The sequence below is a fragment of the Prinia subflava genome, chromosome 26 (genome assembly GCF_021018805.1).
Source record: "Prinia subflava isolate CZ2003 ecotype Zambia chromosome 26, Cam_Psub_1.2, whole genome shotgun sequence".
Lineage (NCBI taxonomy): Eukaryota > Metazoa > Chordata > Aves > Passeriformes > Cisticolidae > Prinia > Prinia subflava.
Window position 1 is genome coordinate 727,708 of NC_086272.1, and position 27,407 is coordinate 755,114.

Sequence of the window (27,407 nt, forward strand, 5' to 3'; positions counted from 1 at the left end):
ACAAAACAATTCCTCTCCAGGCCTGGGATCAGAGCAAACCACACTGTCCCAGGGAGCGAGGAATGAAAACAAAAATCAGTCATGAGGGAGCAAACTGGGGGGAAATTACTTCATTACCTGAAGCTGTAATTAGAAGATTAACCCCCAATATATAAAAGGACCAAAATTATAGAAGTGTGAAAACCCGTGACCCGTCGTCCATTTTGGGTGCAGCCCACCTGCCCTAAATGTACCTGAGGGCTGCTCAATAGACACACCTGCTTTTTATTCCCTTGATTCTTCTGGCCTCTGTTCTCAGGTGAGCCTGAGCAGGCGTCACCTGCCCCTCCCCGCCTCTTTGGGAGCACTGGGGTGGCCCTGGCTGCCTCCTGCCCCTCTCCTGGCAGCCACAGCCTGGCACAGATTGTCACAGGGGGCCTGGCTGGGTGTCCCCGGCTCCCCCAGCGCTCCCCAACGCCTCTGCCAGTGCCCTGGGAGTTTGGGATGCTGAGTTTGCCCGGGGATCTCTGACCAAACCCACAAGGGGTGAGGGAAGGTCCTTTTCCCCCCCATTCCTTGTTGCTGCTCTCCTGAGGCAAACGTTGCTGAGGGCTGCTCTTGTCCTACAGAAAGGACAACTCCACCACTGCCTTATCTGTCCTGCTTTTGCCAAAACCCCTGGAGCCATTCCCTGTTGGAGTCCGGGGCATCTTCCTGCCTGCCCTGAGGGGTCCGGGACCCTGGCACAGAGCCCAAAACGACACTGTCTAGGATCTCAGCCCATGGGAAAGATTATCAATGTTGCACGAAGAATTACAAGCCACAAGAGTTTGATATAAATTGTTGTTTAGTTTGTCACAGGGTGAAAATGTAGAATTTGGGGTTTTTAGAATGGAGGTTGGGAGGCCAAGATGGAGGAATCAGGGCATTGTCCTCTTCTTCCTCTTCTTCCTCAGACTTGATCTTGGGCTGTGACAGGGCACACAAGATTGGTTTAGGTGGCACTGACGTGTTTAGAATAGTGAAATGAATTAATTGGTATAGAATTGTAAATAAAAATACATTGTGGAAGGTGGTTGGATCAGAGAAATGATAGGAAAAGGTCTGGGACCTCCTGCCCTGGGGGAGTCTGCTGATGCTCTGCTCTGCAGGAGGACACTGAGCAGGGCAGAGAGAGAACAGAGGGATCAGGAAGAATAAACAAAGTTAGAAACCTCAGCTCGCAGACTCCGTCCTTCTTTTCTGGTTTGGGCACGGGGTTTTTGGGAAGAAAAAACCAAAACTCAGGTATCTCGGGGAAAAACAACCCCGAGAATTCCCAACTGCTCTCCAAGCATGGAACCATTCCTCTGATCGCTCTGGGCCACCCAAGGGTCGCACAGTTGCACAGAATCTCTCGGTCTTTGGGTTTCCTTCCCCTCCCTGGCGATTTGGGACCCTGCAGTGAGGCACTGGAGAGTGTCTGTGTCCATGGAGGGGTAGCAGGAGACAACCCCCGGTCCAGGGCCCCAGCTGTGCTTCCCAAACCCCTCCACTCCCAAATCCACCCAGGAAAATCCTGCTCTGCTTTGCTGCTCTGCCTGCAGGGGAGGGAGGAGAATCTTTGGAGGAGATCCAAGCTGGGCATCAAAGGGCTGAAAACCTGGTTTGGGGTCCGAGGCCCACGGGACGATTTCCTGAGCCTCAGAGAATCCCAGGGGCCCCGGATTTAGTTCCCAGGTGGATCCAGGTGCGCTTTCAAGAAGGAAAAATGCACCGAGCAGTGGTTGCTGGAAGCTGTCCCTGGCTGAGATTCCTGTTAGACATTCCAGGGCATTAGTGAAGGGTCCTGCTCCTCTCTTTCCCCGGGGATCCAGCAGAAATCTTGGCCCAGCTGGGAAAACCTTTCAGGTCACTGCCTTGATTGTTTGCTCTGGAGCCTCCCCAAGGAGCCGCAGGCCTGGGGAAGTCCCTGGTTGATGAAGGCATTGCTGGTGCCTGGGGCGCTGGGCAGACAGGGCTCATCAGAGCTGCTGGCAGGGCACCCAGGCCCCCCCTGCTCCCTGGGCACCTCTGTTTGCCCAATCAGCTCCCCGTGGCTGCCTGGGGACAAAAGTCCCCTTGTCCACGTCCCTGGGGACGGGCACACCCTGGGCCCAGCATCGGCGCCGGGGCAAGCGCTGGGCTGGGCCGGGGCCAGGGCACTGCAGAGCCCCTCTGTGGGGACAAGGGCCATGGGGTGCTGCGGGCACGGCCCAGGCAGGGGCAGGGCTGGGGTGGGAGCCTGGTTGGGGCTGGGATCCCTGGGCACCTGCGCGTGGGGCAGCTGCACAGAGCAGGGCCCAGGGGCTGTGAGTGGGCAGGGTGGCTGTGGGGGGACAGGGCAGGGGTCGGGGCAGGGGACATTCCCCTCTGGGCTCTGCCATGGGGCTGCAAATTGAACTCACTGGGGACCTGTGGGGTGTTGTGGAGCTGGGAATCGGCACAACTGAGGCATTGCCCAGCCCTCAGCCCTGTCTGCAGGGGACCCGCACTGCCCAGTGCTCCCAGTGCCCACAGGGAGTGCAGATCCCAGTCCCTGCCCTGGGCACTCGGCCCTGGCTCCCCCTGTTCTCTCACATGTGGGGTTTGGGGCCGGGCTCAGCTCCGGGCTGTGCTGCAAGGAACGCTCTGGCAGGGCAGGGCCAGCGGGAGATGGGGGCTGTGGCACTGGGGGCTGCTGGAGGATGGATGGTGTTGAAATGGGGCTTGTCTCCACAGGGTCCCCAGCTGCCTTTGGATCCCCTGGGCCCCCCTTGGCCCCCCCGGGTTTCCCGGGCCCTTGCAGGGGCAGCTGCCCCGTGCGGGAAGCTGCAGGGATGCGGGCAGGGGGACTGGATCCGTGCCGCAGCTGGGATGGACTCTGGGCAGGGCTGGGCTTGTGGCCAGGGCTGGGGGCTGTGCCAAGCCGGGCTTTGGCCTGGGGGCTGTTGGGGAGGGCGCAGGGAGGAGTCCTGGCAGGGATAAAGGTGCCGGTGCCCTGCTGCAGCCTCAGGCAGCGCTGCCCAGTGCCAGAGGAAGATGAAGGTGGCTGTGCTCGGCGTGGCCCTGCTCTTCTCCGTGCTGCTGTGCACCCCGGCACAGGCCAAGGTGAGGCACCAGCCCAACGCTGGCCCCACAACTTGCCCTCTCTGCCCTCCCAGCCCACCCTTTTGGTCCCTTCACTCATTTCCTCCCTGCTCCCTCCCCTGTGTCCTGTCCAGGCCCCCAAACCCCCTCCCACCCCCCATTCCCGAGGCCTTTCCTTCCGTGTCCCCCCTTTGTCCTTTGCCTTTCATCCTGGCCACTGCAGCGGGGTCCCCCTGTCCCATTCCCTGATCCACCCCGTGCCTCACAGACCTGCTCTCAGTCCTGTCTGTTCTGTCCCCACCCGGCCTGGTCCTTCTGTCCCCACCCAGCCCCTCCCTGGCTCTCCCGTGTCCCCACACCCCAATTCCTTTCTCCTGCCCCGTGCCTCCCCCCGTGCCTGTTCCACAGCCCCAGCCCAGCCCCTCGGGCTCTCCCTTTTCCCCAGCTCGGTGTCTCTGGCTCTCCCCCAGCTCCAGCAGATCTCCCTGGGGGCCCTGAGTTCCCCTCCCTCTGCCCCCGCCCTGCCCCCTGTCTCCTGTCCCCCCCAGCCCCCCAGGCCCAGCGCAGCCCCAGCCTTTGTTCTTCCCAGGCACTCCTGGAAGGAACCCAGGATGATCTGGAGGAGGTGAGTGAGGGGCTGGGGTTGGAGGGCGTCCCCTGTGGGGCTCGGGGGGCGCCCGTGTCCCCCCTGCCCTGCTGGCACCGGGGACTCCCCAGTGACCGGCCGGGTCTCCTGCTCTCTCTGCAGCTGGACTTGGGCAAGGTCAAGATCCCGGAGCCAACCGTGGTGGGTACCAGGAGCTGCGCCGCCGCCAGAGCCTCGCCCTGCGCGGCCACCGCGGCCAGGCCTTGCCGGCGTGTGCCAGCACGGGCCAGCGCAGCCCTGCCAACAGCCCCGGCAGCCCCCCTGCCCCCCGGACCCTCGGCAGGGCTCCCCTCGCCCGAGGGACACAGAGGCACTGGGGTTGTGGGTGTGCAGTTTTAAGGCCATTGTGTGGTCTCACAGGATGAAAAACTAGGGGTTTGGGATTTTAGTGGTTGGTGATGTCTGTGGGGCAATAGGGAGGATTTAGGTTGTTGTCTAAGTCCTTCTTCTTCACCTTCTTCCTCATGATTTTGGGTGGTTTTTTGTAATTGGGTGGAAAAGGTCTGCATTGTGGGCCTTGGGTGACCAATTATTCGGTTAAAAGTATAAATAATCCAGGTGTCATCTCGGTACTGGGTGATTAGTGTTTAATTAACCATGGGAAGAGTTAGAGGCACCTCCATTTTCTGATTTTCTGGCTAGAGCTCACACCTCGTGAGACTGAATTACAGATAAGAATTAATAAACCCTTGGCCAGGACCCCGCGCCTCAGGGCAGGAGTGCAGCAGCTCCTGTACCCCACTACTGCCGCGGGGCCCTTCCCCATGGGCCCCCCTCCTTTCCCCTGTCCCCGCAGTCCATCCCAGTGCCCCCAGCGTGTCACTGACGCTGCCCTTGTTCCCAGGCCGTGCTTGGTCAAAACCTGCGGCTGCGCCAGCTCCTGCGGCAGAAGCGCCTTGCGGCCTCTCTGGATGCCTAGGTGAGCAGAGCCTGCAGGGACAGGGCTGGGGACAGGCCCCTCCGGTGTCCCGGTGCCAGCAGGGACAGGGCTGGGGACAGGGCCCCTCCGGTGTCCCAGTGCCAGCAGGGACAGGGCTGGGGACAGGCCCCTGGGGTGTCCCAGTGCCAGCAGGGACAGGGCTGGGGACAGGGCCCCTCCGGTGTCCCAGTGCCAGCAGGGCGGTGACGTTCCGCCCTTGGTGTTTTAGGGTCGGCAGCATCGGTGCCGTCCATGTCCTGTCCACCTCCGGCGGCACGAGGAGATGATCGTCCCTGGAGGAGCCCCCCGATCCCCTTTGAGCCCGGGGCCGTTTCCCCTCAATAATCAATAAACCCTTTCAGCAGAGCTGCCCTCTCTGTCTGTCTGTCCCTCTGGGTGAGTCTGTCCGTGTGTCCGGGTTTCTGCTCTCCTGCCATGTGGGGCGGCTCGCCTGGGGCTCTGCTCCCTTCCTGCCGGGCTCTGCCGCCCCCACGGCGCACCCCACACCGCGGCTGTGGGCTGTGGGTGCTGCGGGGTGCACTGGGGACAGTTTGGGGGGGTGGGTGGGTGCGCAGGGAGAGCCAGGAGCAGGTGCTGGCTGTGATCACCATGGGGCTGTTGTGGCTCCAATATAGAAACAGTTTAAAAAATACAGTTTATTTCCAAATGAGTTTCTTTCTTCAACAAAAAAATACACCTCTTCTTTGGAATTCTGGAAGCTGAAAATGTCAGGGTTTCTGTGCTAAGAGGCGCTGACCCTCAGGCAGGCTCTGCATTTGACCCGAGGCGGTGGAACTGGCGTCTGAAGTTGGGCGGTGGCACTGGGGTTCTGGGTGTGCAGTTTGAAGGGTATTGCATGACCTCACAGGGTGAAAAACTTGGGGTTCGGGATTTTAGTGAATGGTGATGTCCATGGGGCAATAGGGAGGATTTAGGGCGTGGTCTAAGTCCTTCTTCTTCACCTTCTTCCTCATGATTTTGGGTGGTTTTTTGTAAATGGATGAAAAAGGTCTGCATTGCGGGCCTGGGTTGGCCAATTATTGGGTTAAAAGTATAAATTATAGAGGTGTCATCTCGGTATTGGGTGATTAGTGTTTAATAACCATGGGAAGAGTTAGAGGCACCTCCATTTTCTGATTTTCTGGCTCGAGCTCATGCCTTGTGAGACTGAATTCCAGGTAAGAATTATAAACTCTGAGTCTGATCACGGAACCGCCTGTATTAATCCCGTGCATTAATCCCGGCTCTAACACGAAGAAAAGGAGATAAGAAACCAGCAGCTATTTTTTAAAAACCGGTCTCTTTATGTCACCAGTATCTGTTGATGCTGCAATCTGGTTCCTGGGCTGGGCGGGGCTGCTGCGTGTCCCAGGCCCCGTGGTGGAACGGGGCTGTGGCTGTCCCTGGCTCTGGGCTGGAAGGACGGTGCCCGCTCTCCCTGACCGGGGCCTTCCTGGGTGCCCATGTCCGGCCGGCCGCAGAGGGTGGCCCTGTGTCACGATCCAAGCAGGAATCGTGATAGGTTCGTGTGATCTCAGAGTGCAAAGAGTACTCAAGGGTACAAGAGTTTAATCATACAACAAATGCACCTTTATTGAGTGCCAACAACACTTGAGATAGAGGGAATGAGAAAGGAAAAATAGGATACAGAGCGAGGAAAGGGGGCCAGGGGGATATAGCTACCAACACCAGAGGCGTCCTCGTGGCGTGGCGTCCGGCCAATGGATCCGTCTTCTGTCCATGGGGAGATCTCCAAGTGTGAGTCACAGGGGGAAGCTTTTATTGTCATTTCAGAAGCGGGCGGTACCTGGCCAACACAGGGGGAGCACCCAAGAGTCATTGTGAGGAGCCCCGTTGCTCTGGGAATCAGGCGCAGCCGTTCAGATCAGGCAGGTCTGGGAAAAGCAGGTCTGGGCCAAGCAGGTCTGGGCCTGGCTGCTGGTAAGCACAGGCTGTCCAGCTGTCCATTGTCTTTGTACAAGTTCCCATGGGAGCCAGCTCCGGTCCGGTGGACACACCTGCAGTTCAGTGCTTGGTACACACACACACAGCGTGGGTTAGGCCTGAGCCCCTTGCACACAGTCCCTTCCTTGACGGGGGGCCTTGACGAGGGTCGTGAGGCAAAACCAGGGACCCTCGGGCCCCGACTCTCACACCCTGGCCAGCTGTGGGGTTTCCCTGGGGCCCTGGGAAGGCCCCAGCACTGCCCAGAGATGTCGAGGCTGCCCCGGCGTGGCGCGGGGAGAAAATGAGAACGGGCGAGCGCGGCCGCGGCACCGGGACCATCCCAGGGTGGACTGGGAGAGCGGGGGGGCGGGCGCTGCCGACACTCCCCAAGGGCTCGCTGGATCTCTCTGGGTGAAAAACGAGGGTCGTTCTCCTGGTACAGTTTATAGGTTTGATAAAAAGACAATTTGGAGGTGGAAATAAAGCAAATATTTAATCAAAAATTACGGCTGCGTGACTTGGCATTCAGACCCGCCAAGGGAAAGGCTCATTCCTTCAAAGCACCAGCTCGTTGCGTATTCATAACTGCACATGCATCCGCCCTCTTCCCACCCTAGAGTTACAAGAGATAAAGAACAATATCTCCCAACCAGTTTCATCAGATGAAAATAGAATATGCATTTGTAGTTCCATTTTTCAACCCAAGACACCTGGCTGTGAGAAGCAGAGCAGAGAGAAAGGCGCTGGCCCGGGCAGCTGCTGTCCTGCAGGCACCGGCTCTGCTGCCCAGCAGGGTCCCAGAGTGACCACAGGGGTTTGTAGATGGACACGGAGCGGCCACAGCACACGATGGGCAGGAGGCAATGACCTGTCCCAAGGAAAAAAGAGAGAAAAACGACCTGTGCAGTGTTGCCCTGGTTTTTCTGAGGTTTTTTAAAGCCTTCTACTTGTTCATAAGATGGAGTCAGTTCTTTAGTTTCTGTACAATATTAAGGGTCAGCTTTTCACTTTCTTATGCTTTAGACCATAGATAACCTTTCTTGGTTTTGTTCACTGTCCTTTGTTTCCATATTTCTAGCCTGAAAATAATGTTGGTTGACAGCTGGTCTGGCCAGTGGGGTGAAGGGGTAGTTACCCCAGAAGCCAATCCACAACCAGACCCACAAATGCATAAAAATGAAAGAAATAAACAGGCTCGTTCTCTTTTTCGGGACCAGGCTTTTCCCTGCAGACCTCCTGCCTCCGTGTCGCTGTTTGCGTGCCGCTCTCACAGTGCAGCACATCCCCCTCAGGAGATGTCCCCGGTGGCCCAGAGGGGACTGGCCGTGGCTTTAGGGACAGGGATGGAGCCCTGGCGGAGCAGGGGGGGCTGAGCAGGAAGAAGCCCCTGGGGTGTGCAGGGGGTGGCCACAGGCTGTGGGGGGATGTTGAGGCAGTGGCCCAGGGGGGCAGCCAGGGATGCACCCGGAGAGAGCCACAAGTGCAGGGGCTGCAGCTCTGGAGAGGCCAGGGGGAGGAACGGGGTGTTGGAGCTGCTGGGGGACACCTGGAGCCTCTGGTCACAGGGGTGTGTGAGACACACAGTGAGAGGTGAGGCTGGGCTCTGCAGAGGGAAACCTGGTTCGTTTTTGGAGAGCTGCCTGCCCTGGCTGTGCGCCCTTGGCTCCCTCTGCCCGGAGCTGTGCCTGGCACGGGCTGAGGCTGCCAGCAGAGCCAAGGGGGCTGCACTGGGACAGCCCCGAGGGACTGACGGGCAGGCAGAGCCCCCAGCTCACCTGAGCAGCTCCTCTGCCCAACCTGGGAGCACCAGCAGCGCCTTCGCTCAGGGCCAGCAGGCACCGGGAGTTCCAGCACAAACCAACATCCAAACAACACAGGCTGGGCATGGCAAAGGCAACTGCAGACATTTGTGAGTTGGACATTGTCTAATGCAGCAAAATGAGGATTAACTGTCTGTGTGTGTGTCTGTGGGTTCGTGTGGGTTTGTGAAGATGATGGGCAGAACTTAATAATTATTCTAAAATACTCCAGACTCCAGGAGAGCAGCCCCTCTCCCATATCCCAGCCAGGACAGGCACAGCTGCACCCCGTGTTTGCCACTCAGACAAAAACAATCTTCCCAAGCCTTGGAAAATGAAAAAAAAACAACAGGTAGAGATGAGGCAGCAGCCCTGGCAGGGAGCAGCCAGTGTTTGTGCTAAGCCCCAGCAGAGCTGGGCCAAGCTGCAGCTCCTCAAGGCCGAGGCCTCAGCAGCATTTCTTCCAAGCAAGGCATTCCTTGGGATGGAAATGCCAGGCACCCAGATTTGTGTAACTTTTGCTTTTTTAAATGTCTCTAATAGTCTATTTTTTAAAAAATTTATTATATTTATTTATTAATGAAGTTTTTTGTTAAACTTTAAACACCTTAACAAAAGTGAGCTGTGCTTTTCACCCAGGCCCCTCCGTGCTCTGAAAGACCCCTCAGGGCACACCCAGCCTGGAACAGGCTCTCCCTGCTGACATCCCCGGGGCTCTGGGCTGCCCAGGAGCCCACAGCTCCCGGGCACTGCCAGGGCCTCCCTGCTGCCTCCCCTGCAGCCTCCACCCTGGGCAGGAGCTGGCAGGGCACATGCACGGGCACACCGGCTCCCCGGGCACAGCCCGGCCATCTCCGGGCTGCCCAGGGCTTTGCGGGTGCCCCGCGCTGTCACAGGAGCTCCGTGGGGACACGCCAGAGCTCTCCCTGTCCCCAAAGAACACAGACACTGTCCCCACTCTCCCTGTCCCCAGAGGACACGCCAGAGCTCTCCCTCTCCCCAAAGAACACAGACACTGTCCCCACTCTCCCTGTCCCCAAAGGACACGCCAGAGCTCTCCCTGTCCCCAAAGAACACCAAGCCCCACCCGGGGGCTCCCAGCAGAGTTGTGGGCACATCTCAGGGGGCTGCAGCTGCTGAGGAGCCCTGGGGGCAACGGCACTGCCAGGGCCTCAGGGCTGGCAGCCCAGTGGAATATATGATGTAATTCGTGTTCATGCAATATAAATGTATAATCATCCATGTTCATGAAATATCGATGATATAAATACAGCTGCATTTAGGGGGAATACAGCAGCAGTCACCCGTGATTGGAAATAAAGTAAAAGGATTAAGAATTGAAAAACGCCCTTGCTGGAAACTTGGGTAAGGACCATGATTTACAGCAGAAAGGAGGGTGGCCATGAGAAGAGATGGATCTTGACTTCATCATCCGGGGTGTGCATCCCAATACAAGATTCCCTGCAATCGAATCAAATGTTCATCTCTCCATGGAAATCCAATCAACCATCCTGCAATGAGGACACAATTTCAGTAATATGGAGAAAGAGTGAAAAAAGGACAAAGAAGTATGAAGCAATGCCCTCTCCGGCCAAAACTGTATATAACCTGACCCTGCAGGGATAGAAATTGTGAACAGGGGAGCTCCTGTGCGATAGAGGCCAGGGCTGGATTCACCAAGGCTGAGACAATTAAATATGGCAACAGTTCACGTGCTGCCAGCAGCAGGCAAAGATCTCTTTGTTCCAGGGCATCTTGAAAACATTCAAGCCCAGAGCATATTGCTAAAGCTTCCAGACAATTGTTCTAGCCACTCACTGACAGCACACGTACACCTGCTTCAAACAATGCTAACTTGGATGCTTTCTATTGACAATAAACAATATCCCATTATTCAGTTCAAAACTTTCTACTGTCTTGCTAAGCATATTTTTCTGCGGTCTTAAGATCTATCCTAGCCAAACCTAACACTCAGACTATGGTTTCATGTCCTTGCTTGCTCTACTAGTGCAACTTTTCCTTCTTTCCAGCTTTGCAGTTGCAGATAATTCTAAATTCTGCTGCTCCTTCTGTTTCTGAGGCCTCCTTTTACAGCTTCTACCTTGATAAGGCTGAAGGCACAGGCAGGAAAAGCAACAATCCAAAATGCAGAGTCAGGCAATCCAAAATGCAACCAAATGAGAACTGTCTGTCTCTGGCAGTGTGTGTGTGTGTGAAGGTGATGTCAAGAGAAAGGATCAAAAGGACCTGGCCCAAAGGCTGCAGAGCTCTTCACTTAACAGCACTTCAGCTCAGCAGCAATGGAACTGAGGAGTTCAACTGAACCATTCAGTGGTGCAATAACACCTCGGAGCTTTTCAACTTAACCAGGCTCCAGCTCCACAAGACTTCACTTAGAACTGAACTCAAATCCAGCATCCCAGAAAAGGACTCCTAAAGGAGTGACCATCTCTGCAGGGGAACTTTTCCTCCAGGCAGAACTGAGTGACAATTGGAAAGGACTCCAGACTCCAGGAGAGCAGCCCCTCTCCCACATCCCAGCCAGGACAGGCACAGCTGCACCCAGTGTTTGCCATTCAGACATAAACAATCTTCCCAAGGCCGGGAAAATGAAAAACAAAACCAGCAGGAGATGAGGCAGCAGCCCTGGCAGGGAGCAGCCAGTGTTTGTGCTAAGCCCCAGCAGAGCTGGGCCCAGCTGCAGCTCCTCAAGGCCGAGGCCTCAGCAGCATTTCTCCCGTCCCGGTGGGGCTGAGCGAGGGGAGGCGAGGGCCCTGCAGCCCCACGAGGCAGGAGATGCCAGCTGAGCACAGCCCCTCCACGCTGGCACCCCGTGCCAGCCCAGGGCTCCTCATCCTCCAGAGCCCCCGCAGCTGGCGGGCACTGACAGCCACAGCAGAGGGGTCTCTGTGTGCCACGCAGCCCCCTGGGCTCAGGCACTCCCTGTCCTTCCAGAAAGATCTCCCAGCGCTCTCCGTGCCCCTCAGGAACACCGAGGGCAGGGTCAACGCCAGAGGCTCCACGGGGACGTGCCAGGGCTCTGCCAGCTGCCAAAGCACCCCCAGCTCCCTGCCAGGCTGGAACTGGGTGTCACTTTGCACAGCAGGGCTGTCCCCAGGCTGCTGAGGGGCCCTGATGTCCCAGCATCTGCCAGGGGCTCCGTGCTGACACCCCAGGGCCCTCCAGGCTGGCAAAGAGCTGTCCTGTCATCCATGGTCACACAGGGGCCACTGCCACACCCCAGTGCTGTCCGTGCTCCGAGGAACACTGAGCTCCCCAGCAATCCCAGGGGCTCCACGGGGACACCCCAGGGCTCTCCAATGTCTTTGAGCACACTGAGCTCAGAGGCTGCAAGAGGATGAGCATTGTTATAAACGCCAGGACAAATTTATTGCCAAATTCAATAGTTTGGTTTATTAACATCCAAATCACAAAATTTAGAATCAAATTATAACAATTTCAAACAATAAAAACAAAACAATACGAACCCCACAAACAGCGAAACTTACTTGACAGAAGTTCTCCCAGGAAAAGTAGAGCCAAGGGTGACCCCAGAGACACAGGACCTGGCAGCCGGTGTCTCTAGCTGGGTTCACAAATTTGCCATGTTTGAGGCTTGGTTTTTATACTCTTTATTCTGCCTCTGGCAATATTTCTCCATACTTCCCTTTGTTTCTTGGTTAGTTATTCAAACCCAAATTCGTCTCCGGTCAGATTGAAAAAGAGCTCCCCTCCCAAGTCCATGTGTTAATATTCAGTTTTTATGGATCCTTATAGTTGATGAATGTTCGAGATATGGGTGATATTGCTTGATGGTCTGTGAAAGTGGCTCCCGAGGTGTGAGTTGCTGATCTGGCTCATCTCAACAGGTCCCCTCCCAATACTTGAGAAGGCTGCAAAGTCTTTTGTTCCCTTCTGAATGGAGACACCTGATTTTCAGGGTGCTCAGTTTCACCATCTGCTGCAGAAACCTCCTGAAGCATAGACTTTTACCTGATATAAATTTATACAGCTTTATAATTTTCCAGTTTATCATAAGAACATGAATTAATCATCTCACGTTTTTCACAATTCCCCCATTTCTTTTCTTTTGTTAACCATTTAATTCATGTTTGCATCGTCATCATTTTAGATTTTTCTTTAAATCTACTTAAAATTCCTCTCTTGAGTTTCTCGTTACTTGGAGAAACACCTGACCAGCAATTCCTGAACCATGTTTGCCTTTTCTGCTTTTCTTCTATCTTTCCAATTCCCATGTCCCTGACTGCCTTTGAGTGCCAGCCAGTTACTTGTGCCTTAACAGGGGTAACTTTTTGGAGGAGCCTTAGGTCACAGGGCTAGCCCTTCACCAAGCGCACAGCCTGGTTCACACTCCCTAGAGTGATCCGCAGAGGCTTCCCTCTGTCTGGCCCAGCGTCTGTCGGGTTGCAGCCGAACAACGGGGAAGTTTTCTCTTCGCGACAGCAGGGGCTCTCAGCTCGGACCCTCGGGGTGGTTCGGACGGCATACCTCCTTTAAAAAGCTCCCCACCGAGATTACTTTACTTTGCTCTGCCACACACGGCACTATATTAGTTCGACGGCACTCAGCGGCTAACACTTGGGCCTTTAGATCCAATTTTCCCTTTAACCCCTTTTCGTATATTGAATACCACCCGGGATAATTTGGTTCTATCAATCCCAAACGTGTGGCACAGTCTAAGAATCGCATAGTCAGAGTCTGTTCTTCCTCAGAACACCTGGGGCATAACCCCAGCAGCCCCCCCACCCCCACTTGCAGTGTACCACCCAAATTTCAAGACAATAATAGTATTTGAAATGGATATATGGATTGCAGGGGCATCCAGGTTCAGAGCAGCGCATGGATATTTCTGCCATTTGTTTCTGATATCCTGGGGTTGGAGTTCTTTCTCTTTAAATTTCTGGAGCTCCGGATTCACCCTTCCTGATGTTCTAACACCTTCCTTCTGGTTATCCTTCCCTTTCTTAGTCCTCCTTGTCGGGTGGTTATTAAGTTTCCTTTGAGGCTCCTTTAGGCTGCAGCTTAATGTTTCCAGGGTGTTGGCATCCTTGGTGCAGCCGGACCCTCAGATCTCCGGGGGAAGAGATGACCTTCCATTCGGGGTTTTCTCTCGGGGCTGTTAGTTTCTTAACCCTGGAGGCGTGTGTCCAGCCTCTTTCAGCTGTTCGGATGGCTGTATCTGTAGTTAAAAGGACAAGAAAGGGTCCCTCCCAATGAGGGGTTAATGACACCGCTTTCCAAGCTCTTATCAGTACTTTATCTCCTGGTTGTATATTGTGAATAGCAAATCCCAAGGGAGTACTCTGTAGAATTATTCCTTTTTTTCTCAGTTCTTGTAATTTCTTATTGACAGCAGCCAAATATGGCTGCAGCTGTGAGTCCTCTACTTGAGGATGTCCCACTGGCATACCATGTTCATAGGGCATCCCATATAGCAGCTCAAATGGGGACAGCCCTCCCTGGGAATTTGGCATCGTCCTTATATTTAGTAAAGCTAGTGGTAAACATTTAATCCAGGACATTTTTGTTTCAAACATTAACTTAGCTAACTGAGCCTTTATAGTCTGATTCATTCGCTCAACTCTCCCTGAGCTCTGAGGATGCCAAGGGGTGTGATAATCCCACCGTATTCCCAAAGCGTCAGCCAAATGCCTTATAACCTTTGAAGTAAAGTGCGTGCCTTGGTCTGAATCTATATAATCTATAATACCATAGCGGGGAATAATTTCTTCCAAGATTACCTTAGCCACTACCTGGGCAGTGGCTTTTGAACTCGGGAAAGCCTCTACCCAGCGAGTGAATTGATCCGTTATTACCAATAAATATTTATACCTCCCCACCTTTGGAAGTTCGGTATAATCTATTTGCACCCTGCCAAAAGGGCGGTAAGCTAAAGGTCGCCCCCCCCAAGGATGGTGTTTGGCCCTTGTTTTGTTTATTCTCTGACATACAATGCAGCTCAGCACCTCCTGTTTTGCTAATTCGTATATCCCTTTACAGCCAAAGAATTTTAAGAAGTGTTCCGCTAGTGCCTGTGAACCCCAATGAGTTTGGGCATGTAATCTATTCAATATCTTCCTAGTATATTCCTTAGATATCAATTCCCTCCCGTCAAGCAACTTCCATTTCCCCTCCTCCTGCTTGGCTCCCAGTCGGCTATATTCCTTAACCTCCTCCTCAGATAGCCGACAGGGGTATTCCTGAGGGTTACTTTCCTCTATCTCCAGGGTCTTTACTGAGAGGAGAGCTGCCCTCTTTGCTTCATGATCTGCCAAATTGTTTCCACGAGTCCTAAACTGAGCACCAGTCTGATGGCCCCTTACATGTACCACCGCGATTGCTTTTGGTCCCCTGACTGCTTCAAGAACCTGCCGAATCAATTCACCATGTATCAATCCCTTCCCGCGGGTGCTGATCAGCCCCCTTTCTTCCCAGATTTTTCCAAAAGTGTGTATTATTCCATAAGAGTATTTAGAATCAGTGAAGATGGTCCCGGTCCTTCCTTTAAGCCTTTTTAGAGCTTGTAGAACCGCAAACACTTCACACGCTTGGGCTGACCAGTCAGCACTCAGAGGTCCTGATTCAATAACCTTTCCCGTCTTTCCATCGACAATAGCATACCCCGTTTTCCGCTTTCCATCCACAACCCGAGCAGATCCGTCTACAAACCACTTCTCGCCTTCCTCCAGCTCTTCTTCCTCTAAATCAGGCCGTATTTTTGTTTGTAACTCAACAATCTCAGAGCAATTGTGGCTATATTCTTCGGACCCTTCCCCGAACAGAAACTGGGCGGGGTTTCGAGCTGCGGCTGTACGGAGCTCTAGCTCGGGGGAGTTAATCAAGATTGCTTCGTATTTTAACAGTCGGGAATCCGTGAGCCACTTATCGGCTTGTTGCTGTAATAGGCTCCGGACATTGTGAGGAGTATATACTATCAGGGGAGCACCAAAAGTTACCTTCTTGGCTTCCTCCACCATTAAAGCCACAGCCACAATTGCCTGTAAGCATGTCGGCCACCCTCGGCTGACGGGATCCAACAACTTTGATACATACCCCACCGGTTTTCTGGTCCCTGCCCATTCCTGTGTTAAAACTCCATACGCTGTATGATTGCTAACATCCACAAATAGTTGAAATTGCCTGTTTATATCTGGCAAACTTAACACCGGGGCTGACACCAATATTCCCTTAAGGTTCTCTAACCTTAAGTCATCCTGTGTATTCCATTTTACCCGATCTGTGGTAAGCTTCTCATAAAGAAACTTAACCTTCTCGCTGTACCCTTCAATCCATTGCCTACAATACCCTAGGAGTCCCAGCAATTGTCGGACCTCCCGTTTCGAGCGCGGCGGTGGCATAGCAATAATTCCTGATATCCGTTCTGGGTCTAACTTCTTTTTCCCTTTTACCAACCAGTGCCCTAAGTATTTCACCTCCTGCTCTGTGAACTGTAATTTTGATTTAGACACCTTTAATCCTTTTGCCCCTAGGAAATTCAAAAGCTTTATTGTACCTAATCTGACTCCACCTTCCTCCGGCCCGGTAACCAATATATCATCTACATATTGCAAAATTTTTGTCCCTTCTACGGGGACAAACTGATCAAGTAATTTTCCCAGAGCCTGGGCAAACAGGTTTGGTGAGTCAGTAAAGCCCTGAGGCAAGGTAGTCCACCTCAATTGTTGCTTTCTATTTGTGTCCGGATCTTCCCACTGAAAAGCAAAGAAATCCCTACTGTTTTCGGCCAGAGGACATGTCCAGAATGCATCCTTCAGATCTATCACACTATACCAAACATCCTCAGGAGATATCTGATTTAACAAGGTATAGGGGTTTGCCACGACGGGAAAATTAGTTTTTGCCCGCTGGTTTACTGCCCTCAGATCCTGGACCAATCGATAATTCCCATCAGGCTTCTTTATAGCCAAGATAGGAGTGTTATGTTTAGAAATACAGGGTTCCAGGACACCTCTTTTGAGTAGATCTTCTATAATAGGTTTCAATCCCTTCCTCCCTTCCAGGGAGGTATAATATTGCTTCACCCTGATAGGATCCTCTGATCTTTGTATTTCTATTTCAATCGGATCCATGTCTATAATTCCACCTTTGCCTGGAGTATACCATACTGAAGGATCAATTTGTCTCTCGTCCCTTTCAGTCAGCAGACACAATTCTACCACAATATCCATACCTTTTACCATGAGATTTATTCCCATCCTTACTATTAAATCTCTTCCGAGCAGGTTATAATCTGCCTCCTCCACCAACAATAAATCAATCACACATGCTTTATCACCTAATTCCACCTTTACCTCATTAATTATGGGAACCCTGAAGGGTTCTCCCTTAGCTCCGATCACTAATACCATACCATCGCTCTTACAACAACCTTTTGGTAATTTCCTTACCGTAGAACGTTCAGCTCCCGTATCAACTAAAAACAACACCTCCTCTCCGTAGGGGCCTATTTTCAATATTACCTTAGGCTCACTAGATGGACCAGACCCCAGAAAAAAGAGCCCAAGGGTGTCCTATTCACTTTCAAATATTTTTTCGTCCTTCTTCCTCTTAACACATTCCCTTTTAAGGTGTCCTTTTTCCCCACAGTAAAAACACCGAGGAGCCTCCTTACGGACCTCTCGTCGACTCAGGGGAAACCTTCCTGGTTTTTCCTTAACGCCGTTTTTTCCTACAAATTCGGACCTTTGTGTTGGTCTTTTTCCCTGGAATTCTTTCACAGCCGTCACCAAAACGTGCGCCTGAGTCCTTTGCAACGTCTCTTCCCGTCGCACATACACCTTTTGAGCCTCCCTTAACAACTCCTGCAAACCTTTCCCTTGCCAGTCCTCAATCTTCTCCAATTTCCTTCTGATGTCCTCCCAGGACTTAGCTACAAACTGAACCTTTAGCAACATCTCTCCCGCAGGGGAACTGGGATCTGTGCCTGAATACATCTGGAAGCTCTTTCTTAACCTTTCCAACCACTCAGTCGGCGCTTCGTCCTTACCCTGATATTCATTCATAGCCTTACTGATGTTCTGCCCCCGAGGCACCGCTTCCCTAATGCCCTGTATAACAATACTCCTTAGATCCATCATGCTCCTCCGCCCGCCCTCTGTCTGGGAATCCCACTCCGGTCTACGGCTGGGCCACTTTAAGTCTCCGGGGGTTTCCTGAGGATTCCGCCTTTCCCACTCCCGCATCCCCGCTTGTCGAATTAATTCCCTTTCCTCTTGATTAAACAAGATTCTCAAAATTGCCATGATATCATCATAGGTATATATACTAGTTCCCAAAAACTCATCAACCCTTTCCGCAACCCCCAAAGGATCATCCATCAGTTTTCCCATTTCTCGCTTAAAAGTTCTCACATCCATAGAATTAATAGGTATATGAACATAACCGATGACCCCTGGGGCGGTGGGTACTTCTCGCAAAGGGTAAAGACTCTTACCTTCTTCTTCTGTTTCGCTATCTTCTTCACCAATTTTCCTACCTCTCCGCCTAGTTTTCCTACCCGCGGAGGGTAGTACGGATTTTTGCTCCGGGCGCGGACGCTGGCTCGGGCCGGGGAGGGAGACCGCATTTTCCTCGAGGGGTGAGACCTCCAGGTGACTGACAGGCGGCGGGGCAGGAGCCTCCGCCCCCAGGACCCCGGTTTCCAGCGGCGGTGCTGAAGCTATTACCGGGCGGTCCTGAACGGGCTGTGGATTAGGGTCGGGACCAGGTTCCCGTGTTGAGGCTGGGACTTGTGCTGGCGAAGGGGCATAGGGGGGTGGAAGGTAGTCCAGCGGGTCCCATTCCTCCTTTTTCCCTGTTTTCACCGGGTACATCCCAATCCGGGGTCCCTCCCACAACCGTGCATACTCTAGCTCATCTATCTCCCTATCCTCCTTATTCTTTATATACTTACACAGGGCCTGGCATGTCCATGGCTTGAATGTGCCCAGCATCGGCCAAACCACATATTTCCCAATCTTTTCTCCCCCCCAGACTTCCATGCAAAAGTAAACCATCTTTTTCTTAGATTTTTCCCTCCTTCCAGGGCACTCGTCCCAATATTCCAACATCCATCCCAAGGGACTTCCCCTTGGGATCTCAGGAACCACCTCTGCCGAATCTTCCCACAAATCATCCTCCTGATCCCTACTGAGATCTGACCCCATACTCCCCGTGGCACAGAAGTTATGGGATACCAAAAATTAATTCCCGAGCTTCCGAACTCGATGCCGTTAACTTAATGATCCAGCGGATGACCGTTCCGTGGATGTTCGGTTAACGGCGGGGCTCTGTAACCGCCACCGAAAAAATTAACCGACCTCCCTGGTCGTGGTCAAGAAGGCTTACTCGTCCCCGAACTCAAAAAGGGACGTCCTCTTTCCTTCAGGACCCCCTGGTGACCTCCCCCACCCCGTCGGGTAGCACTCACACACGAAGCGAAATATCACACGTTCCAATCGCTTCCCCGTCGGTCGGCCGTGTCCCTCGCGGGAGCAGCGGAACCGCGACCTTAAGGTCCGCTCTCGCTTCGTGATAAATCACGTCTCATTCACACACTCACACGCACATACACGTTCTCGAGCACTTGGTCACCCCCACTCAACCACGCTATACTTACGGTCCTTTTCCTGCGTGGATTCTTCGTGCACTTAGATTTTTACGAGTGAAACAATACCGCGGTTCCAGGGGAAAACCCCTGCTGAGTTCCCGAGCCCCCCCAAGCTAGCTTGTCCTAATGCCTAATTCCTTTGCTGTTGTGGGTTCTGGGTTCGTAAAGCCAGTTCGTTCTTCCGGACTTACCCGCTCTGCCAGGCCGCTTTTTACGGCGGGGCGCCCCCCGGTCAGAAGCAGGGATCCGTAGAATATTCAAAACTGGCCCCTCTGTTGGGCGTCAAAATTGTTATAAACGCCAGGACAAATTTATTGCCAAATTCAATAGTTTGGTTTATTAACATCCAAATCACAAAATTTAGAATCAAATTATAACAATTTCAAACAATAAAAACAAAACAATACGAACCCCACGAACAGCAAACTTACTTGACCGAAGTTCTCCCGGGAAAAGTAGAGCCAAGGGTGACCCCAGAGACACAGGACCTGGCAGCCTTGTCTCTAGCTGGGTTCACAAACTTGCCCACCTAAAGACCCAACTTAAATACACTTAGTTTCCCCCTCGGCAACTTTCCTCTCATTGTTTCTCTAATCATCGACCATTAACTTTATTTACATTAAATCCCGAAAGGGTCCCTGGGCACATTCAAATGCTAATGTCCAGAGTTAGTCCTTGCTTTGAGTAACTGTCGTAGAGGTGTGTGATGACCGGTGTAAGTCCTTGCGGGCACGTCTTTGCTGGCACGTAGCGTTTGACCGTTGCGAGTCCCGATGAGTTGAGCTGCACGTAGGCAGGGGCAAGTCGTTCTCACCTTCCATTTTTGGAACCCGGAAGATCAGGGAGGTGCTTTCCAGAAGTTCGTGAAACGTGCGGGTTGAGCAGACACATACATATCGTTATATAATATATATCACAGTTCCCAATCTATAATTATTTATAAAACATGAATTAAATAACCATATTTCCCACAGTAGGAAGAGACATTCAAGAGCATCAAATCCAACCCATGCCCTAACACCTCAACTAAACCATGGCTCTGAGTGCCTCATCCAATCTTTTTTTAAACACATCCAGGGATGGTGACTCCACCACCTCCCCAGGCAGACCATTCCAGTACTTTATCACTTTCTCTGTGAAAAACTTCTTCCTAATATCCATCCTGGATTTCCCTTGGGGCAGCTGAAGACTGTGTCCTTTTGTTGTGTCAGCTGCTGTCTGGAGAAAGAGACCAAACCCCACCTGACTACAGCTACCCTTCAGGGAACTGTAGAGAGCGATTAGGTCACCTCTGAGTCTCCTTTTCTCCAGGCGAAACAACCACAGCTCCCTCAGCCATTCTTAACAGGGTTTTTGTTCCAAGCCCCTCACCAGCCTTGTTGCCCTCTCCTGGACGTGCTCAAGCTTCTCAATGTCCTTCCTAAATTGGGGGCCCAGAACTGGACACGGCACTCGAGGTGCAGCCTCACCAGTGCCGAGTACAGGAGAAGAAACACTGCCCTGCTCCTGCTGGCCACACCATTCCTGATCCAGGACAGGAGCCATTGGCCTTCTTGCCCACCTGCCCACACTGCTGCCTCATGTCCAGCCTGCTGTCCAGCAGTGCCCCAGGTCCCCTTCCCTGGCTGCTGTCCAGCCACTCTCTTGCCAGCCTAGAGTGCTGCAGGAAGTTTTTGTGGCCAAAATGCAGGACTCAGCACTTGCACTTATTAAACTTCATCCTATTGGACTCTGCCCATCCATCCAGTCATTCCAGGTCTCTGCAGAGCCCTCCTACCCTCCAACAGATGGACACACGGTCCAAGCTTAGTGTCAGCTGCAAATTTACTAATGAAAGACTAGATCCCCTCATCCATGTCGTCAGTAAAAATATTGAACAGAACTGGCCCCTGCACAGACCCCAGGGGAACACCACTGGTGCCAGCAGCTGGATGCAGAACCTTCACCACCACTCTCTGGGCCCAGCCATGCAGGCAGTTCTTAACCCAGCACAGAGTGCTCCTGTCCAAGCTGTGGGCTGCCAGCTTTTCCAGGAGGGTGCTGTGGGAGACAGTGTCCAAGGCCTTGCTGAAATCCAGGTACACAACATCCACTGCCTTTCCTGCACCCACCTGGCGGGTCACCTGGTCATAAACGGAGACCAAGTTGGTCAAACACGACCTTCTGTTCTTAAACCCGTGCTGGCCGGGTCTGATAGCCTGGCCATCCTGTAGGTGCTGTGTGATGACACTCAGTATAAACTGCTGCAGTACCCTACTGGGTACTGAGTTCAGGCTGACTTGAGTTGTGGGATAAGGATTTAACAATTAAAACTGTAAAGCAGTTTTATTTCCATCTGGGACACAAGGGGGATTTTCCACCATACCTGCGTACCTGGTTGAGACAGGTTTAAGGTTTAAATACACTCAGATCCCACAAAACAACCCCTCCCTCCCCGCCCATTCTCTGCCCACTCTCTGCCTCCTTGCACTTCCTATTATAATTAGTCTTCTCTGGTGCCACATCTTCTGGTGGCTGCAGGCTGGGGTCTTCTGATGAAGTAAGAGGTCTTCCTCAGTTGTTCACTGTTTGACCTCTGCCTCTGGGCAGGTGCAGTGAAGGTTTGGCTAACTCCCAGGTCACTTTGTCCTGGCCAAAACCACGAGCCTGGTTCTTTCTGATTTCTTAAGCCGCAGGTTCTGCTTTATGGGGTTTTCACTATACCTAAGTCTTGCTTTACTGAGTTTTCACAATATACACAATATACATCTTATCTCTATGGCCTTTAGCTAGCAACTGAATCCTCATGGGTTCTGTTACAAGTCGTGTTTCTGCTTTTACAAGGTTGCTAAATAAGCTGTATATTTCTGCTTCCCCTCCATCTGCTTAAGCACATTAAATGCTTCTAAATATCTGAATTTTAGATACGTTTCCCATATCAAACTGGCCTATAATTACCAGGATCCTCCTTTCTACCCTTCTGGTGTAGGGGTCACACAACACATTGGCCAACCTCCAGTCCTCTGGAACCTCACCAGTGAGCCAGGACTGTTGGGAAATGATGGAGAGTGGCTTCACAAGCTCATCTGCCAGCTCCCTCAACACCCTGGGCTGGATCCCATCTGGGCCCATGGATTTTGAACATCCAAGTGGCTCAGCAGTTCCCTGACTGCCTCCTCCTGGATAACAGGGGCACCATTCTGCTCCCTGACACCATCTACCAGCCCAGGAGGGCAGCTGTCCTGAGGACAAGCCTTCTTCCCAGTAAAGACTGAGCCAAAGAAGGCGTTAAGCACTTCTGTCTTCTCCTCATCTGCAGTTCCTAAGTTCCCTCCCACATCCAATAGAGAACAAAGGTTGGTCCTACCCTTCCTTTTGCCATTAATTTATTTGTAAAAACATATTTTATTATCCTTTACAAAAGTTGCCAAAATGACTTCAAACTGAGCTTTGGCCTCCCTAATATTTTTTTTCCTACATGTTCCCTTAAATACTTCCTGAGAGACCTGACCCTCCTTCCAAAAATGATACATCCTCTTTTTATTCCTAAGTTCCTTTGAAATCTCCTTGCCCATCCAGGCTGGACGTTTGCCTTGTCAGCTCATCTTTCAGCACACAGGGACAGTCTGTTCCTGTGCCCTCAAGATCTCTGCATTGAAGCACACCCACCTTTCCTGGACTCCTCTGTTTTTAAGGGTTCCTTCCCAAGGAACTCTCTGAATAAGTCTCCTAAAACTGCCAAAGTCTGCCCTCCAGAAGTCCAATGTAAAAATCTTTTTGATGTCCCTCCTGAATTCACCACATATTGAGAACTCTGTAATTTCATGATCCCTGTGCCCCAAGCAGCCTCCAAGCACCACATCTCCCACCAGCCCTTCTCTATTTGCAAACAACAGGTCGAACATAGTCCCTCCCCTGCTGGCCTCACTCACCCACTGTCACAAAAAGTTCTCCTCCATCCACTCCAAAACCTTCCTGCACTGCCTCTTTGCCGCTGTACTGAGTTCCCAGCAGATGTCTGGTAGGTTAAAGTCACCTACGAGAACAAGGGCTGGTGATCCTGAAACATTCTCCAGCTTCTTAGAGAAGAAGTTGTCCACCTCTTCTTCCTGCTTGGGTGGACGATAACAGACTCCCAGTAGGTACCCCTGGGAGCCTGTCCTGTTTGCTTCGGGTAGAACAGAAACAATGAAAACCTTCCCAATGGCACAACTCCCCAGCCCACATGGGGAAAGGAAAGAAAAAGTTGTCAAGTTCTCAAAACCTTTCTCCTGCTTTGCTGCAAGACTCCTGCTTCACACATGTTGGGGAAAGTCAAGAGAAGCTGCATGGGTGGGATATCTTGTGACAGATGGTGCAACTCGTTCTCCAGGAAAGGTTCTTGGAAAGAGCAGACAGGACTGTGGAGAAGATTCTGGGAAAGCTGAAACAGCATTTCGGAAATGAAATGAAAGTGGAAAGAAACAACCCAAGATGTCTTCCTCTGTTTATTTCTCTGTCCCACTTTCCATCTTAAACTACTTCTCCATCTCATTAATTCTAAATGGGTCTCACCTCTGACATCCAAGACTTGGCAAGATTTAGACACTGTAAAATACCATGAGCTACATCCAGTTTGCCTTCCCGTTTTTCTTGGAAAGCAATGCCAGAGACACAAGTGCAGTGCTTGGGTCAGGTACAAATTCTGCATTCAGGGAATGTGCTGTGACAGTGTCTGACCCTCAGCAGGGACAATGCACAGCAACAGCCAAGGGGATTCCTCTGTCACTGTGCAGGAGTCAAGACTGGGCCCTGACTGAAAACGGCGAAGTTCCCGTGTTTGGACAGGCTCAGGGGCTGCCCCGGGGAGTGCAGGGCTCGGTGCGAGGCAGAGGGGGCAACGGAAAAAACTGACAAGGGGACAAACGGCCCTGGAGCTTCAGTTGCAGCAGCAGCAGCGGCAGCAGCGCCAGCAGCGGCAGCAGCGGAGAAGAAAAAAGCGGCTTTGTTGACAAACCCGTGCTTCCCCTCTCCCTCTCCCACAGTCCCGCAGCCTCTCCCTTTCCCAGTGTCCCCCTCCCAACCCAGTCTCCCTTTCCCCTGCTGGGCCGGGCCATGCCTCGGGCCCACCCCCGGCCCCGGGCGGGGCTGCCCCGTCCCTGCCCCGTCCCTGCCCCGTCCCTGCCCCCGGGCGTCCCGCCGCGGTCTCGCCTTCGCCCGGCTCTGGCAGTGCTGGCGATGGCGCTGCTGGGCGGGCATCAGTGCCTGGGGCTGGGGCAGCATTGCTGGCCTTTGGCTGCGCCTTTACCGAGCCCTGCCCAGGTCCCGGCCCCGGCGCCGGCCCCGGCCCCGGCCCCGGCCCCAGCCCCGGCCCCGGCCCCGGCCCCGGCCCCGGCCCCGGCCCCGGCCCCGGCCCCGGCCCCGGCCCCAGCCCCGGCCCCGGCCCCAGCTCGTCCCTGGGCCCGCAGAGGACACAGGCGGTCCGGCTGCTCCCGCCGCCTCCACTGTGGCTTCCCAAGCCCAAGCTCCTCCGCTTGGCAGCGCGGCCGCTGGCCCTGAGCCGCTGCTGTCCCGTTGCCAGGAGCAAATGCCTGGGGATGCCCAGCCCGGGCCGCTCGAGGGGCGCTCGGGGGCCGTTCCTGGCCCCGGGCCGAGCGCTGACAGCCGCGTCTCGCCGGCAGGGAAGGCGCAGCAGGCCCTCCAGGAGCAGTACCGCCTGGGTTCGCTGCTGGGCCACGGCGGCTTCGGCAGCGTCTGGGCGGCCACACGGCTCTCAGACCGTGCCCCGGTGAGCGGCAGGGCCGGTGGTGGGTGCACGAGGAAGGGGCGCAGGAGGAGGAGGAGGGCGAAGGAGAAGGAGGCTGGGGCTGGTCAGGGCAGGCAGTGAGTTCAGCCTGCTGCTCCCCTTGGCTTGCAGGTGGCCATCAAAAGGGTGCCACGGAACCGTGTCCGGCATTGGGGTGAGCTGGTGAGTGAGCGGGGCCAGCAGGAGAAGCTGGGCCATGCCGGGCGGGGATGAGCTAAGGCCTGGCAGGGTGGAAGCCGCCAGGACGCCTGGAGGGAGAGCGGGCGTGGGGCCAGCAAAGGGCGCAGAGCATCCCGGGCTGGCTGAGGGGTCCCTGACCCCTGGCACGGCCTCAGCCCCACTGACAACATTGTGCTCCTCCCACAGCCCAACGGCACCAGCGCACCACTGGAGATCGTGCTGCTGCACAAGGTCTCCACTGGCTTCCCTGGTGTCGTCCAGCTGCTGGAGTGGCTGGAGCTCCCCAAAGACATCATTATCATCATGGAGCGCCCGGAGCGTTGTCAGGACCTCCAGCATTTCATTCGGGCACGGCGGTTCCTGTGCGAGGAGGTGGCGCGGGAGCTGTTCCGCCAGGTGCTGGAGGCCGTGCGGCACTGCACCAGCTGCGGGGTCCTGCACCGCGACCTCAAGCCAGGGAACATCCTGCTTGACCTGGCCACCGGGCAGGCCAAATTGATCGATTTTGGCTGTGGCACCTACCTACAAGATACAGCCTATACTCACTTTGCAGGTGAGCCCTCGCAGGGGTGTGCTCCCCATTCCAGACATCTCCTGGCCCAACATCTCACAGCCCAGCCTGGGTGTGGCACTGGGGTTCCCTGCCACTCATGGCACTGAGTCTTCAGCCCAGCTGCTTTTGAACACAAGTGGGTGGGGGGACCAGCTTCCAGCCCTGCTGGCAGCCTTTGCCAGCCACTCTGCCTGGGACTGGGATTGGGGCTGGGGCAGCCAGCCCAACAGAAGCACCCGTGGGTGGAGGTGGCTGAGAGGGGAGCCAGAACATGTGCACAAGCCAGTTTGGGGAGCAGGTGAGAAAGAGCTTGGACTGCTGTGATTGCCTGGTTTGCTTTGGGTTCATAATGGTTTTTGGGGCAATGCAGGCAGGGACGAGTAAGGCATGGTTTTTCCCCAGCACTGAGTGGGTTTTGCTTGTCATGGTTGGGCCTTGCCAGGGCTTCCACTGCCACCTTCCGACACCAGTGGCTTCTTTTCCAACCCTAAGTTTGTACACAAGTCCCAGGTGCTGGCCAGAGGGCAGCAGGTCACACCACGTGCCACTGGGGCAGCCCCTGCATGCCCAGGGATGCTGGGGCCAGGCTCTGGGAGCAGCAGCATCCCCCTGATGAACTCCATCTGTATTCCATAGGAACACCGTCATACAGCCCCCCGGAATGGAACCAGTTTGGCTGGTACTATGGACAGCCAGCTACCGTCTGGTCCCTGGGCATCCTGCTGCACCAGATGGTGTGTGGGGAGCACCCTTTCAGGAGGGGCCACAAGATCAGCTGGGACCATCAGCTCTCGCTGCCACCACGGCTCTCTCAAGGTGAATCCTCATCTCTGGGCACGGGGGAAATGCCAGTGCTGGGAGACAGCAGTGGGCTGTGGCAGCTGCTGAGGAGGTGGCACGTGTCCTGCTGTCCTGCTTTCCTCCAAAACAGGGAATTCCTGGGAAAGTTTAGGCCCAGCTCTGAGCAAATGCAGCATGGCCTGAGAATGGGAACAGTGGGACAGACAGGAGCCTTCTCCAACTGACCGGCGGTTTCTGGTTTCTCTCGCCAGAGTGCCAAGATGTCATCCGGCGGTGTTTATCCATGCTGGATGTGGACCGGCCTTCAGTAGAAGACCTGTTGTGTCATCCCTGGATGCAGGATAGTCATCTGCCATAGAAGAAGGGAGAGAGCCACAGAAACAGCGATGCAGGGCCCTGGTAAGTTCCAGCTCCACACATGCCTTGGCAATCAGATGCAAAGGACCCAGACTTTTTTGTCCTGCCTGTGTCACTGCACAGGGGTCATCAGATGGGAAGACACAGCCCCTGTGCTGGAGCTGAGCTGCTCTGCCCAGCACTGCTGGCTGCCATCCCAGCTGCTTTGGCTTGTCCTGGGTCACTGCCAGCTGGGGCCCTGGGCAGAACACTGACAGCCTGGTCTCACTCCCAGGGAAAGAGAAGCAGCCCCTGGAGAAGCTGTGCCAGGTGGGGCTGCTGCTGCTGGAGACAGCCAGGACAACATCAAGGATGAAAACCTCTTCCTCGACCAGGCCACCACAAAGCTGAAGATGATGGACTTTGATTCTGGCACCTTCTTCAAAGCCAGGCTCCACAGTGAATTTGCAGATGAGTGCACACACTGGGGGATGCACCCAGATTTGGGCATTGCACAGGCTGGCCGGGAAACAAAGGTTCCCCCTTTTGCTGGAATGGAAGCAACTGATTTTTCAGTGGGTTGCCAAGCTGCATTTTGGCAGGGCTGGGGGGCATGAGGGGGGGTGGGTGTGAAATGGGTGTGGGGTCCTGGCCCTGCCAACAGCCCCCAGTATCCACTGTGCCATTTTCCCTTTTTGTCTGTAGTCTATTTTCGTTAATTTGCTGTTTGTTTCTCTAAAGGAAGCGTTCTAGGTGGTGTCCAGTC

The 27,407-nt window shown here is 53.9% G+C and overlaps 2 protein-coding genes across 2 annotated transcripts in view; both read left to right on the forward strand.

The window, feature by feature from the left end:
• LOC134562071 (zinc finger protein 239-like) overlaps positions 1 to 27,407 on the forward strand; it is a 118,926-nt gene that overhangs the window by 18,400 nt on the left and 73,119 nt on the right. The gene's annotated exons all lie outside the window — the stretch shown is intronic.
• Positions 5,786 to 26,663, forward strand: LOC134562167 (serine/threonine-protein kinase pim-1-like). The gene is given in 7 exon segments (XM_063419593.1): positions 5,786 to 5,809; positions 24,054 to 24,125; positions 24,127 to 24,753; positions 24,883 to 24,933; positions 25,138 to 25,504; positions 26,141 to 26,320; positions 26,557 to 26,663. Coding segments are annotated over 7 exon segments (1,428 nt in total).